The sequence below is a fragment of the Balearica regulorum genome, chromosome 7 (genome assembly GCF_011004875.1).
Source record: "Balearica regulorum gibbericeps isolate bBalReg1 chromosome 7, bBalReg1.pri, whole genome shotgun sequence".
Taxonomy (NCBI): domain Eukaryota; kingdom Metazoa; phylum Chordata; class Aves; order Gruiformes; family Gruidae; genus Balearica; species Balearica regulorum.
This window is the reverse complement of record NC_046190.1, coordinates 13,927,893-13,942,845: the sequence shown is the minus strand read 5'-3', so window position 1 is coordinate 13,942,845 and position 14,953 is coordinate 13,927,893. Positions and strand designations below refer to the sequence as shown.

General features: G+C 47.6%; 1 protein-coding gene across 4 annotated transcripts in view; it reads right to left on the bottom strand.

Annotated features, from left to right (window-relative positions):
- Nucleotides 1–14,953, bottom strand: part of SH3PXD2A (SH3 and PX domains 2A) — a 269,997-nt gene that overhangs the window by 181,708 nt on the left and 73,336 nt on the right. For all 4 annotated transcript variants that reach the window (XM_075757990.1, XM_075757991.1, XM_075757988.1 and 1 more), the window contains exon 3: nucleotides 10,198–10,273. In XM_075757990.1, the coding sequence (XP_075614105.1) occupies nucleotides 10,198–10,273 (76 nt within the window). The remainder of the gene's footprint in view (nucleotides 1–10,197; nucleotides 10,274–14,953) is intronic.

The window sequence follows — 14,953 nt, the reverse complement described above, 5'->3', positions numbered from 1 at the left end:
CCCCTGCCCTGTATTTTCTCCCCCTTCTTAAAATGTCACAGATCAGCTGTTTTCATAATTGTGCAGGAAATGAGTTCCCTGCTGGCTGGCAGCTTAACACCCGCCTGGGCTGGGTCTACTGTGGCTGCACCACTCATCTCTGCTGCTGGCTCCTGCATCCACCTGGGATCTTCAGAGGGTGGATTTGGCCAGAGGGGAGACGAGACAGTCAGGGACACAGGCACAGAGCTGCATGACTATGGCAGTCCTTCTCGTAGCTGCAGCTTAGAGGAACCCCTATCCCCTGGTCCACAGGTCAGATCAGGATCCCGGGAGACCCGACACTCTGTTTATGCCACTTCAGAGCAAACATCCAAACCAGACTAACACAGCTTCCTGCCTGCACACAGCGGCAAGCACACTCAGGAAATTCAGGCATATTTCAAGCTTGCGACCTTTTCTTTGTTCTTTGGACAAAGCCTCGTTCACTGGAGATGTTGCTAAAAGGATTATTATCTATAGGAGACTTCTCTTCCCAAGAGGAAATCTGCTAAACACACAATTCTGCATTTGCTCTGTTTCGTAGGAGCTGGGATTAAGACACAAATATTTTCCCTTCTGTTCTCCGCATCTACTGATTTAAATAGACTATTGGTGACGGCATTGCCTAGTGGGAATAGGCAGAAGCGCCTTTATCCCGTACTCCGGTCTGATGGTTTTACTGCTTGCCTGAGACGGTATCAAGCTATCCTGTGTTTGGTAGGAAGAGTTGGAAAAAGAGTTGGAAGAATTTGGTGGGAACCACATCTAAAGTGCACTCAGTGAAAAAGTTAAGTCTGCCCACCAGCCCAAACATCTCCAATAAAACTCCATCAAGGGCCAAAGCAGATTGCAAATGCTTTGCTTATTCCGGGTCAACGCTGTGCTGTTCAGAGCCCTGAAAATGAGAGGGAACCTGCAAGTCTGAACTTGCTGATGCTTAGGATGTAAAAGCAGAAGGAATATAATTTTCTGCTCTTTATTTAGAGGTGGCAAGACCCTGATAGAAAATGATATGGTGAAAGTGCTTAACTTCAGACCCAAGGAAATTTGAGAGCAAACATTAATTACCTCCATCCTGAGTACAAGCCTGGGGCTTGTATTAGCACTTCTCTGAATGGGAGAAGCTCAAGAGGATTGATTTCCCACTTCTAGGACTTACTTTCTTTTCCTCATCTACCTACCCTTGGTTTCCTCTTACTAATTCCCACGTTATTTCCCTCCCTTCACCTCAGCTTTCCCATTAAGCAGGACTACAACTCTAAAAAAAATAGTAAATCACAGGGGGGGCACACACTGGCATGGGTTATTTCATTATAGTGGAAAGAGATTCAGTTTGGCAAATCCCTGCCCGCAGTATCCCCTCACTCTGTTCAGGAGTATAAAGATCCTCTTATGAGTAAGGACAAGTGTGTTCACGAGAGCCTGAAAATAGCTGCATTGTGGATCAGGGAGGTCTGCAAACACACCACACTTAAGAACATCAGCACCCAAAAAGCTTAATAGATAGAGAAAATAAAGTAGGAGAAATCACTTGTGATCAAGCAGAAAATTCCCAGGTTCATTGTTTCCAGTCCACAGGAAAAAAATAATCACAACCTATTTTAAGCATGTAAGTATATAAATAAATCAGCTGGCCCAGCCAAAAGGCAAAGTAGGCTGAAACCAGATTCAGAGGCCTAGACTATTACTTAGCTGTGAATCTCAGCTGGGCTCTGCTCTCCTCTATTGCCCAGGCGGCTTAAATCTGAATACAACAGAGACAAGATCAGGCAGAAAAGTAACATCCAGAGGGAATATCTAGAGCCTGTGGGGCTGCAAAGCCATCTGAGTCCCTGGCAAGCCTGACTCCCATGTTAAAAAGCACTTTCATTATATGGGCCATTTGTTGACGGATTGTGGGAAAAAGTCAGATTTCAACCCAGAGATGAAGACAAGCAAACCCTTATATAAATCCACCCTCTCCCCAGCCTGTGGGTTGAATGCAGAATGCTCTCAGACTTGCTACATACCACCCACTTTAGATTACAGACTTGCAGAGTTATTTTTAAAAAGTAATTATAGTAGTAGTAGAGGGCACACTCATCTGGAACGGCTGCCTGAGGAAACGACGAGCCCAGTGCAGCTCAAACTGCTTTTCAAGTTTATAATCGTGTTTATTTATTGCCTTTAAAAACAAGAATCAAAATCCAACTAATTTCTGAGTAAAAACGTCTATATATTTCCCCAAGGAGTCCAAGCAGCTATACTGCACTGAAAGCCTGCCCTGGCCTTTTTGGTCTAGCATCCAGCTTAAAAAAAAATATAAATAATTCCCATTAGCTCTGGCTTCAAGCAAACTCAAGCCAAAATCCCTTTCCATTCTTTGTTTTCCCTTGAAACTGTGGCTTGATCATTACAAAACTCTCATCAGGAGACTCAAATGGTCTAATGAGCAGCACATCATGTTCTGCATATGCTGATTTCTGCCCAGAGGTGGTTTCTGGTTGAGCAAAATACTGGCTCTTAACCTGTGTGAGAGGAACAGGTACAAGCCCCAGAAAAATATCTGTAGCTTTTTCCTATTCCAATCCCTCATTTCAGCTGCCATCCAGTGAATTTTGGATCTGTACACTGAGAAAGGACTCAGAAGAGACTGAGAGACGAAAGAGCACCAGGTACTTGGGCAGATGCCAGCTTCTTTTTCTTTTTTTCCCTTTTCTTTCTTTTTTAATAAAACCAGGCCTTTGATTCAAGCCCTATTAATGCCCACAGACTTCCAGAAGGTCTGACAACGCCTGTGAAACAAGGCTCAGCATGCAAAGGGAAAAGCCCCCCCTGCACTCCATTACGTGGGGCTCATACAGCCCCTTCCTTGTCAGGCAGCTCTGAAAGCTGGTGGTAGCTGGCCGTTGCCTTTTCCACAGCTTCTTCAATAGGAAGCAGCCTGAGGGCATCCTATGACCACACACTTGACGAGTCCGTCTTCCAACCAGAAAAGACTTAAACCCTAAAAATATCTCCACAGAGACTGAAGAAAATAATACGCCTGCCTGCCCCCCTCAAAATCATCAATCCTCCCGCCGCCCGGCTGAGGAACAGCCGCTTCCTCCCGGCAGCCCCTGCTTTCCCTTCAAGCCCAGAGCCGACAGGATATCCATTCTCCTCTTGTGAGAGACAGGAGATGAATTTTCCGCAATAGCTCTCCTAGCAAGGCAGAAAATAGAAAGAAACAATAGAAACCACTTTCCCAAACAATAGGAGCTCCTGAAGAGCAGCTCACCAGAAGCTCGGCATCACCCAAGTCCTAAAAAAGCTGGAGTGGAAACAAGCCAAGGACCTGTTAGCTGTCTTGCTAACACACTACCCTGCATCAAATATAAGTTCATCTTAAACCTGGAGGCACTCTCCCCTTTCAAAGAACAGGCAGGAAAACTGAAAATACATATATTAAAAGGAAATTATATTGCATTATGGAGCAGCCCCAAAAGGCTCTCCCATATTCGCTCAAGCCCCCCGCATCCCACGCTGCAGCTCCGTGGGTCACCTCCCCAGCCCCTGGCAGCTCCCTGGCAGGGGACTGCGATGCTGAGTTACTGCAGGTGGGTGGGAGGGGGTGGAGGGGCCAGAGCCCCTCTTTCTCCATCAGAAAAAGTTTGCTGCCTCATACGCAGGAGAGCATGGCAGAATATCTCAGTTATTTGTGTTAAGCAGGTAAGGCTCAGCAAACCAGACGTCTGAGACTCTTCTCTGTGTGTGCCTATCACGCCTGCAGAGACCACCCCCTGTGTATTAAAGAAACACCATTCAAGATGATTTAATTCATATTTTAAGCTAAAAAGTAAGATACGACTAGGTCTAAGATAAAGAGAATTTTATCTGATCTCTCCTCTCTTCTTCTTGTAACCTTTATGCTACTTTTTGACTAGCTCTGCACTGCTGCAACACCTTTCCATGCAGGTAAGGAACTCAAAATGAGTCCAAAGAAAAGTTAAAATCACTTACTAGCACCTTGTTGCCCAGGTGCCTTTGGAGCCCAGAGCTCTCCAGGAGAAGATAATAAAAAACAGAAAACAAACCTGAAATCAAATTAATATATTTCTGCTCACAAAATCCGAGTAAGTATTAGGACAAGGAATGTATTTCCTTTTAAATTTCCACCTAGCAACCACCTCTCCAAAGGAGTAAAGAGCCTCTGATAAGAATATCTGAGATTTCTATGGGTACTGTGCAGGCAGTGTGCTCCCCACAGTCACCGTGCCCTCTGCCTACTGAGGTGGGCAAAATAAACGTTGAAAATGCCTCGTACGCACTGACCACCACTGAAATGCAAAGTTACACATGGCCACATCCTAAATTCACTGGTCCTCATCTCGATTTACACAGGTAGGACATGAACCAAAGGTGACTGCAGTTAGGATTGTTAGGATGAGCCCATCATCTCTGCTTCAGAACAAGAATAACCACCCAAGGTTGCTGAAAAAATGTTGCTTCTCCTCCAGTCCGGAGAAAAACAAAAGGAGCAAAGCTGGAATACATATACATAATTGAGAGGGAAAAAAGCTGCTGTCATTGCCACAGATGAAATCCTGCTGCTGCAAACCTGTTCGAGCCTTTCTCCTTGGCTTCCTCTTCCCCAAAGGCAGCATTGGAAAAGGGAGGTGAAAAAAAACCCAACCCAACGAACCAAACCGAAACTGAAAAGCAGATATATCCACCTGGGATGCAGTTCATCGGCAGGAGATCTCCTTCCCCACTGCAGCCCACGAGCGGCAGAAACAGAGGCGAAAAGGTCCCAGCCAGCGTTGGCGAGTGGTTATTCCCCGTCCTCCTGCATTGTGCAAAATGGGGAGGCTCCCGCCCGTGCTCCCCGCCTGCCGGCACCCCTCGCCAGCCCCAGGTATCTGGGCGGTGCTGGGATGGCCTCCTGCGCTTTGTGCGACTGCACCTCTCCCTTCCCACAGCCCTCCTGACTCATGCGTGGGGCTGGGCTCATGCCTCCAGCTCCCACTTTGCTTGGGGAATGGCCCCCAGCAAACCCGGAGGAGGAGAGGCTCTGGGGTTCCTCAGGGGAATTGGGAGCCTTGCCCAGAGATTAAGCAGTTGGGCAAAGCCCTCCTGATGCGGAGCAGCTCACCTTGCTCCCCACCCTCAATCGCTGGCATGAGCCACACATTGCAGCTCAGAAGCAAAAAAAAATGGGGCCAAACCTGCACTACCTGCAGGGATCTTCCTGCCGCACTGTATTTGCTGCCTCTCCTTAAAATGGCTCAGCAGGCACACTGCGTGCTCCCGCTGCCTTGGGACTGAGGAAGGAAAAAGCCCCAGAGACCCCTTTGAGATAGTGCTGTGGTGTTTCTTGGGGGGAAGCAGGTCATCAGTGCATAGCAGGGCCAAATGATGGGTGGCAACATCTCATCCACCATGCCGGCGTCCCTCCTGGTGCCCCAGAACGTAGCCATCAAGCTCTGCTGGCAGCACACACCCCAAAAAGGTTGGTTTCCTCTTTCCTTGCCCTAATCAAGGCAGGAGGAAAATCCGAGTAGGAAAGAATGGAAGAGAGAAGGTGCCTCTCTGGCAGAGGCTCTCAAGTGCTGGAAGCAGGGACTGGAGCCAGACCCTTACGTTGCTTCCTCAGCTCTCTGACTGAGCTGGTAGGGCAGCCTGCACCGACCCCCCTGGTCCCCTGGGATAGGACCTGGCTTGCCAAGGGTAAGGAAAATCAGGCACATAAAGCAGTCTCCTGGAGTGGGATGTCTCCCTCTCCAGGCAGCAAGGAAGCTGCAGAGCAGGCACCCCATGAGGATTTTCCCTTTCCAGCACAGCCTATGCAAAAAAATGCTGTTTTTTTCAGCAGAGCTCAAAACTGGTTTTAAGTCCAGGCAGGGACCAAGCTGGAATCTGGGCAGAAAGTGCAAGGGGCTGCCAACGTCAGTGCCCAGATCTCTGTGCCGTGGAAAGCCCAAGCCTCTCTCCACGGCATGGATCTGCAGCCCAGTAGCCAGCATGATGGGATGATTTCATGCCATGCAGTACGTTTTCCTCAAGACCACACTTTGGAAGACATGGTGGAGCAAGAGGAGCTGACATCCCTCTAACTTCAGCTTTGTCTCCAGATGGCTCTTCAACTTAGTGCCAAGAGAAACAAAAACCAATGCAAGCTCTGGAGTCTTGGGTCAACCACTGCAAAACTGTTAATCCCAGAGTTGCATTGCCCCTTCTCTGCCATTTGTATTTGCCACTGTGTTCTCCAGAAGCTCAGCAGACCAGTCTTCACCTTCCAGCTGAAGTTCCTTTATTAATTACCTCAAGATCCCTGAAATAAGGGAGCCCAAATCCACAACCTCTTCTCTCTGCTGATGCAGATATAAAAGTATCTGAGAGGGAGGGAGCAAGCAAAGCTTTGAGTCCACACTCCAAAGATCGCTCTTCAGACATGCAGCAGGAGAGGTGATGGAGTAATCAGTGCACTGCAAATGGGTTCAACCAACAGCCACACTGGTACAGCCAAACCACACTTTTCATCTGTGTCTTCTTAGAGTGACAAACCATCTTTGGTCTAGAAAGGGGATTTTACAGCAAATTTTATTCTAACTCTTCAACAGTTTCCCTCTGTCCCTCCCAAACAAAAATTTCATACCACCAACTACAAAAATGCTCTCTGGCCACCCCAGAAGCAGGGTTTCTTATGTGGTTTTCTTCTGCCTCACCTCCCCTGATGCAGACTTTTCCAACAGTAAAAAGGTATGAAGGCAGGGGAGTGACTCTCAAAAAGTAAAACAAAACTACAAAATTATCCACAGAACATCTTTTTACAGGACTACCTGACACTGCTTATTATTTCCTTGCTCCTCTTCATGGCACTGAAAGCCACAGTGTCCTTACTTGTGTAAGAGGGAAGTAGGGAAAAAATATATATGAAGAAAGAAATTGATAAAAATACAATAAAGGTGTCTAGAGGAAAGAAAAACTGCACTTTCCTGCTGTTGAACCCAGTATGGTCTCTCCTTGGAGGGAAAGGCTCTGAACTCTCTCACACTTTCCTGGGGTTTTACAAGTAAAAGGCTTCCAGCATAGTCAAATGCTAAAGTTTGATGGCCCCAACAGGGAGGCACCTTGCTCAGTAATTTGCAACCATATAACCACCCCAAACTAGCAGCGGTGAGTGCAGAGGGGGCTATCATCCGTGGTAAAGCAAAAAATCACAGCCAACACATAACAGGTTAGCAAAGCAGTGGCCATCTGCACTCAGGTGGGGATGAAACCTGCAGCGCAACTCTTTCTAGTACCCAGGGAATTTGCAATCTATGCAGACAGTGCAAGGGAGAGAGACGTACAGCTGGGACCTGAACAGGGCAGTAGATACCTTTTGCTTTCCTCATAAATCGGATCATGCACCACCATCCGTGCTTTGTGTGGGGTAAGCTGAGACATAGCATGACTATGTCCAAGCAACAGGACCTGTACTATCCAGCCTCTTGCTCCAGATGCATAGCCAACCGGTGCTCCTGATCCGACCGGGGTGACAGCTGAGCACATACTAGTCCACATACTTCCCTGTGGGAAGGAGATGCAGGAGCTTGCTTTCACCCAATGAGACCCTCTGCATGCGCTATCTGGCATCCAAATGATCACAAATAGACCAGGAGGGTGTCCCAAAGGCCATTCATCTCTTGGTTTAGACATCTCTTCTCCCTCTTCATGCCAGAAACAGACCCAGTGTCCTGGATCCCCCAACCCCTGCTGCGACTGCTGAACAGTTGGGGTGTAGAAAGGGAGACGTTACATTCCTTCAGGACCCACAACAGGCCACCACCAGGGCTGGGGGGCCCTTTGGCCCAACCTGCTGTGCCCATCCCTCAGTTCTTCCCTTCCAGCCCTTGGCTGCAGCAGGAGATTCAGGTACCACCATCACCCACTTCTGCCTATGGATCAGTGGCTGCATGGGCAGCTGCTGTGGCTCCACCATGCTACGGGTGACCTGCCAGCCAGTCCTGGATGCACTCTCTGCCCTGGCAAAGCAGCCTGCAAAGGTGGCTCCTCAATTCCCAGGCTCAGATCATGCTTTTATTTCAGGAGAGCGCTACAGCATTGCTGAAGCGGGCGTCACAGGCTGGCACACATTGACTTTCTAAACTGGACATGATGGAGGGGAGGGAAGTCACCCAAGCCTGCAAGCAGCATGGGCAAACCCAGGGCACTCAGAACCCAGCACACAGAGTCATTCCAGCTCGGCTGAATCAGGTCCATAATAAGCAAACAAGATCACAACATCTTCATAAAAGTAGGATTTAAGTACAAACATCTGCCCTGCTGTTTTTTCATTAAGACAGTTTATAGCTGAGCATTCTCCAGCTGCAGAAATGCCATGCGTATTCTAATTACGGCAGCTAGTTTATTTAACAGAGTTTGACATTGTTTGACGTTTAGCTGAGTCACCTTGTTCCCGGGTAAAGCAACAGGGGCTTTTCAGCAGTTCAACAAGAAAGAGGCAGAGATTCAATATCAAAAGTAGAACATATATCATAGAAATTTTAAATTAAATACAGCTGAGGTCTATTCTATTCTGGCACCTTCTCTCTTTGGGACACTAAGTCAACCCAAATGTTTTCCAGATATAACTCTTCCCCTCAAGGACATGCAGCAGTACCATCTCCATCATGTTCTTGGACAGTGGGAAGGGTAGGAAGTGGGCACATGGGATGCATCTCATCCTCCGCCAGTATCACCCACTCATGTATCGGGACATCCATCCCTAAGAACCACACACAGGCTGAGCATCAGTCACCTGCATTTGGCCAATATTTTTCTAGGACAAAGTAAAAGAAATGGGTCAGTGATGGTCAATACAGGAGGAACAACTGTTACCTGCAGACAGATTTTCCTACAGCACCTCACCTAAAGCCATTTGCACTCCTGTACAGTGCTTTTCAAGGATCTCACAATGCTTTCCAGCAAGAAAGGCAGGCCAGCAGTATCCATCCTCATTGTACAGAAGTTTCACAAAGTGACTTGTCTATGAGTTTGTTGGTGGCACAGCTGGAAACAGAGCCCACATTTGGACTCCTGTCCTCATCCCAGGTTGGAAATGGAAGGCAACACCACCTCCCCCTGGCTGCAGAGGGGCTGGATGCAGCACAGAGCACTGCAGAGAGCAAAGTCCAATCCTGGGGCTGCCTTCCAGAAGGCCCACGGAGGCTGCCGTGCTGCCCTGCTGCAGCTCTGATGCCTGTGTCAGATATTTGCACTGCTGGTTTCCAAGTCCCTGCTTCCCCACTTGCCCTGGAGCTGTGCTCACCACACATCTGGAGCAGCGGCTCTGCCTGCATACAGTGTTGGGGACCGCAGCGTGCTCCCAACCCAACTTTTCTTTACAGACCTTTGGGGAAGATCTGGGATCTCCTTTTTATAGTTAAAGACAGAATGGACCTTTTAACAGGCTGAAAACACTCCATTTATCCTGGCAGGCAGTGCAGCGAGCCAAACTTTAAACCCACAGCCAGAATCATGCAGTCAGACAATAGAGAGCTGGCCCAAGCGTGCATTTCCAAGAGCATGCTGCGGTCTGGCTCATCTCTCCTTGCCATCCCTGCAGTTGCTGCTGGGAGAAGCTGTGTGAAAGCGTGTGCCGTTACCTTGAGAAGAGGATATCCATCACGTCCAGCCCCTCTCTGAAAGCTGTCAGAGGGACAGTGGCTGAGGCCAAAGAGATATTTACTTATCTTTTTGGCTAGCCTTGCAGAAATCCCTTTTTGCTTTTAACCTTCTTTCAGTTTCCTTTATATCTCAGTAGCAACTCTAATTATTCATTCCTTATTGTACAGTAACAGTGTTTGCAGAGCAACGGCATCCACAAATGGAGAAAACAGTGTCTCTGGCCTCTGGTGGCCCCTTACTTGGCGGCCCAAGCTCAGGCTGTCTGGTTGCACCCCACAGAAGCCATCAAATTCCTTTGTGCAGCAGGGCACGAGCCAACCTGAACCTGAACAGCTGATGCAGGATCCCCTGGGAGCCCTAAACACCATGCCAGTTATTTTAGGAGGAGGTGGAGGTCTGGTATCACAAGGCTGCATGCACGAGCTCCCAGGGAAATGGCATTTGTTAAGACAGGTCACAAAAAGTACTAGAAAGGGTGGCTGGGGAACTGAAGTCCTCAACTGCTCTTAACCGTCTTATTCTGGGCTTTCCCCACTGCATTACCTGGTAGAAAAGGGATGATTCTTTGCTTGGGGTCTTTCTGGCCTCCTTCAATAGGGAATTTGTCCAGAAGCTGCATCTGCAAAGGAAACAGAACAAACGCCTTAGGGGAAAAACATGGACTGGCTGCACAGAGACCAGGGGATCTCTTGGTCTGCGTGTGGTTTAAAAGAGGATTAGCAAAGCAAAGCAACTGCAGGAACCCCTCCGCCTTGTTGCAGGGGAGTCTGTGCATAAAAAGGTATGATACAGTTCACTCCAAGAAAGGGAGGGCAAGTTTCTGGCAGCGCAGAGGAGCTGGGACGAGGCCCAGGCAGAATTCTGAGCCTGGCCTTGCCACCGTTCTAAAATTAGGCTCTCATCCTTGGTTACAAAATACACGCTTCGGCCCTAATCCACAACCTGCTATGTTGGTGGAGACACAGGTTTTACCTATCCCTGCGACAGGCCACCCACCTGGCTAAAAATGCTGTTCAAGCAACCGGATTAAAAGTTATTTAATAAAACACCCACTCTGCCTTCTTGCTGGCAAGGCATGGCCCACTGCCCAGGTGCAGTGAGAGCACTCATGCTTTCCCAGGGAGGGAGAGATGGGTTTGGGGGGAATATCTTCCACTGCAGTCCCTACATGGAGGGCAGCAGCAAAGAAAGGGCAGCAGGGACAGAGGCCTCAGAGAGCAGAGCATCCCAGAGGACATCACCACCACAAATGGCCAGAAGGCACAGCTCGTAGTAGGTGTGCTCTCAGCCCTTAACAAGCAATCTTTAGCACATGGTTATGGATCACCTGAGCTAGAGTTTCACCCATGTCAGCTAAGATCTTGCCCCACCAGCTCCTAAACCCTGCCCACCACAACCACCTGTTTCTAACACACCCCTAAGGGCTGACCAGCCTTCAACCTGCGGAGCTCAAAGGGGTATTGATCGCTATGACCAGCTTGCATGGTGGAGCAGACTGCTGACCACCAGTGACTTTCTATGGAAGCAAGCCTAAGAAAGCAGTACATTGACCTGATGTTCCTGAATGAGCCCTACAATTTCTCTTTGGGTGATGAGCCTGGATGGACCAGTGCCACTGAAGATGAACACTGGCCATGCACAACCTCAGCCAGAAAGGCAAGAAGCACCTGCTCCAGTGGCACCTTCATGGACCTGCCCAAGAGAGACTGTCCCCAGCCCTGAAAACTGCCAGAGTCTCTCACCCCTCCCACTCACCCTCTCTGCACCCTTTCGCTGTCATTCAGCCCGTGGTGCTATCAAGATAAATACCCAAATCTTCATATTCTATTTAATTTCTTCCCATGTTTCAGATGTACAATGCAATGCTCTATTTCCCTGTTGATCCTACACAGAAGCCTCAGCTCCCTTGGGCTGTGGGAACACCAAAGCTCCTGCTAGCCCAGTGACTCGTTTCCAACAGACCAAGAGAGATGTGTCTCAACCCACAGTTCACAGGACCTGTGGCCTCTGAGGAAGGTAAGGAAGGAAAGCAAGCAGTCCTGTTACTTGACCTTGCATACCATTACCTCCTCACCTGAACTGTATCTACAGCTCAATACAAATACCTAAAGTGGCAGCAAAAGCTGCAGGGGGGAGGCTCATCAATCAGCATTTAATCTCATCAATGCTATGTGTCTGACAGTGAGGGTGTGTGAGTTAGCAGTTTTGCTAGCTCAACAAGACTTTCTTTAAAATTTAATTTTTTGTTTTGCTAACATGGGGAAAAAAATAATTTTTTGCTGGTTTTGTTTTCAGCACATGGAATCCTTCTCCTCTTCCACCGCATCAAACATCTCCAGCATTTTCACCATATGGTACGGCAAACCAAAGATCAAGAGGAAACCTAGGAGTAGAAGGAACATCTGTGCAGGAGAAAAAGTTAAAAGATCCCACATGTTTCCCCATCAGGGAGTCAGCCTGGTAAATAAATACACCATAGCTTTGCAGATTGTTAGCTAACTCACTTTTCTGCCTAAGGAGACATGTTTTTTATTGAAAATGGTAAATTTTGTTTTCTTGTAGGTAGAGCTCTGAGGTCAGCCATGGGCAGGAGTTTTGTTCAAAGAAAAAAAAAAAAGAGGGGGGGGGAATCCCCACTGATTGACTTGAAGTTTTCCTGTTGCTACACTTTTAGCCAGGAATGCGATTCTTACTTTACTACACAGTGACTGATTCAAGCTGGAAGCGATACAGTCAAATTCCCATGGTTATTCTTGGAGTTAGATTAGCTTGGCTAATACAAGCCTTTTTAACCACATCAAGAGAGTCACAACGTGTATAACTTAATGCTATTTATCTAAGGGGTGGATATCGGCAAAATAGATACAATAAACTGCAGCTAGAAGAGTTTGGCTAAGATTTCCTAGACTACACTTTCTGCCACGGCTCTCGCCTCTGCTGGGAGGGTCTGGATGGCAGGGAGCTGCAGGGAGGCAGAGGCACTCGGGAGGCCATCGATGCAATTCATGGGGACACAGCCTGTCCCAGTGCAAACTCTCCAGGAAACATGGAAGATTTCTCACCTTTGATATATGATACAAAATCCCAATGGGCAACATGCACACGTTTGTGTGAAACTGAAGACAAGGAGTGTAGTTGCTGCTTCTCAAGAGGCTGTACAAGGTTGGGCACCTACGGAGGAGTGTAACAGTCCCTCTCCAAGCCCTGACCCCAGAAGATATTTGCCACTGACTTGTGCATTGGCCCCTGGACCAACAAGTTGGGTCCGGCATTTGTGCTGTCCCAGCAATAGAGACAGGCTGGTGCTGGGCAGCTATACAGGAGGTTCAGGAGGAAACTACTGGCTGAATCTCAAGATAACATGGGAAACCCAGCACACCTAAAAAGGATCTAAGCAAGCACATAACTGCAGCCCAGCAGCTATGCCCCTGCCACTATGCCCGGCTATTCTCATTTATGCCTAAAAAAGCACTTCCAGAATGACTATGTCTGTACGGATGAGTATTAATGGGAGAACCTGCAACACAGAGTGGAAGGTAATGACTGCTGTTCAGCTCTGCCACACAGGAAACCCTTCAGGATGTTAAAGCCAAACAAAGATGAGCAGAAGCATGGAGCCTTCCTTGGCACTTCCCTGCACCCAGTTATGCCATTCAAAGACAGCACAAGTTAGATCTAAAATCCTAGAAAAGCAGGATCCTGTATCCTCTCACCCACAGAGAAGGGGGCAAAGCAGAAAATGAGGAAGAGACGTATGCAGGGGGAAAAAAAACAGCAATGGGCCTGAATGAAACATCCCAAATTTCCCAGAGGGGATGGGATACCCTGAGTCAATGCCTAACACCCTGGCTCAGCCTGGCTGTGGTAAGAGGAGGCACTAACTGTGGAGATAAATGGAGCAGCTGGGAACAGAGGGAGCTAAGGGCTGCACCACAGAAACTCCTCCTGGTAGTCACAGCACTTTCCCCATGCAGATGATTAACAGCCAAAGACAAATACACAGATTTTCAGTTTACTTAATCAGATGTCTACAGTGCATCTGAAAGTTGAAAACTCTTTAGTCTGTAATAATAATTTCCTTTCATGGAGAAACATTTATTGTTGTTATTGCAAATATACATATGCTGGGGCATAAAAATCCTTCACTTAATGCCCCAGTTATTCTGCTCAGACATGGACGGTCTCCACAAATTGCCACTCTCATCTTTGATAGATGACATTTAATTTAGGGACAAGATTTGCTGAATGACAGTCATTCCCTGTCACCTGGAGTAAAATCATCCCAACATGTGGGAAAAGAAGAGCAGGCTGGATGAGGAGTCCCAAAGGATGGAATCTTTGGGCAGATAAGAAAACACAAGTGGGCAATGCATTTTGGCAAACCTAGAGTAGCCCATACTCAGTTCATCTGCTTACAAGTGGTAGTACATGAATCCTACCATGGGGGAGCCTCCAACTGGACGACCAGTTTGATGAGCAGAAAGAAATCTGTTAGCCTGTCACTGTGTCACAGGGTGGGGGATCTGTTTGGAAACAGGGAGGGTATATGGAAGTTGGAAAGTGAGCTTCCCACCCATTTGGGCAGTGCATCTGGGGTCAGGCTGAACAAACACATCCTCCTCCTGCTTTTGGCACAACAGATGCATATCTACAAATAACTCAACACACCAGGCTCTTCTCTCCAAACTGCTCTGGGTTTGCCAACAGATTTCCTACATAAGTCCTACATGGAGTTCTGCCTTCCGCTCCGAGCAGCTTCCTTCTTGCTTCTGTGCTAAACTCATTTAGAAGATCTGCTATAAACCCTGTGGTCCAGATTATGACTTTCTTATAGTGGTCAGCAAATAACCATGCAATTTATCCCATTAATAATCAAGGGAATTACTCATGTGAGTTGCTGCTCATTAAAATGAGAGCAGGCTCAGAGCACTGGTCCATTCCTTACTACTTGCATATAACCACAAAATCACCTGACTTGCAAGAATGGAATAGGAAGATTTCAGTGATATTCGTTCTCATAACTGGCCTTTTTGTTGAAGTCCCAGCTCCTGGAAGCGAGCAACTGTCTGAGAATTAGCATTCACTGTGAGAACCAACTAAATGAAAACTACTCTAGAATTTAAGGTGCAAAGCATAAATTTGCAAACATGGCCCAAATTCATCATTAAATGTCCAGAAACTGAAAGGCAAATAACTTAGTCTGCACGCTTTTGATCTAAAATAGGGAGCTCTGGAAGCTGCTCACACACGTAAATGAGAAATAACAGGTGTAGCCAGTGTCCTCACTTACAGCTAAGCT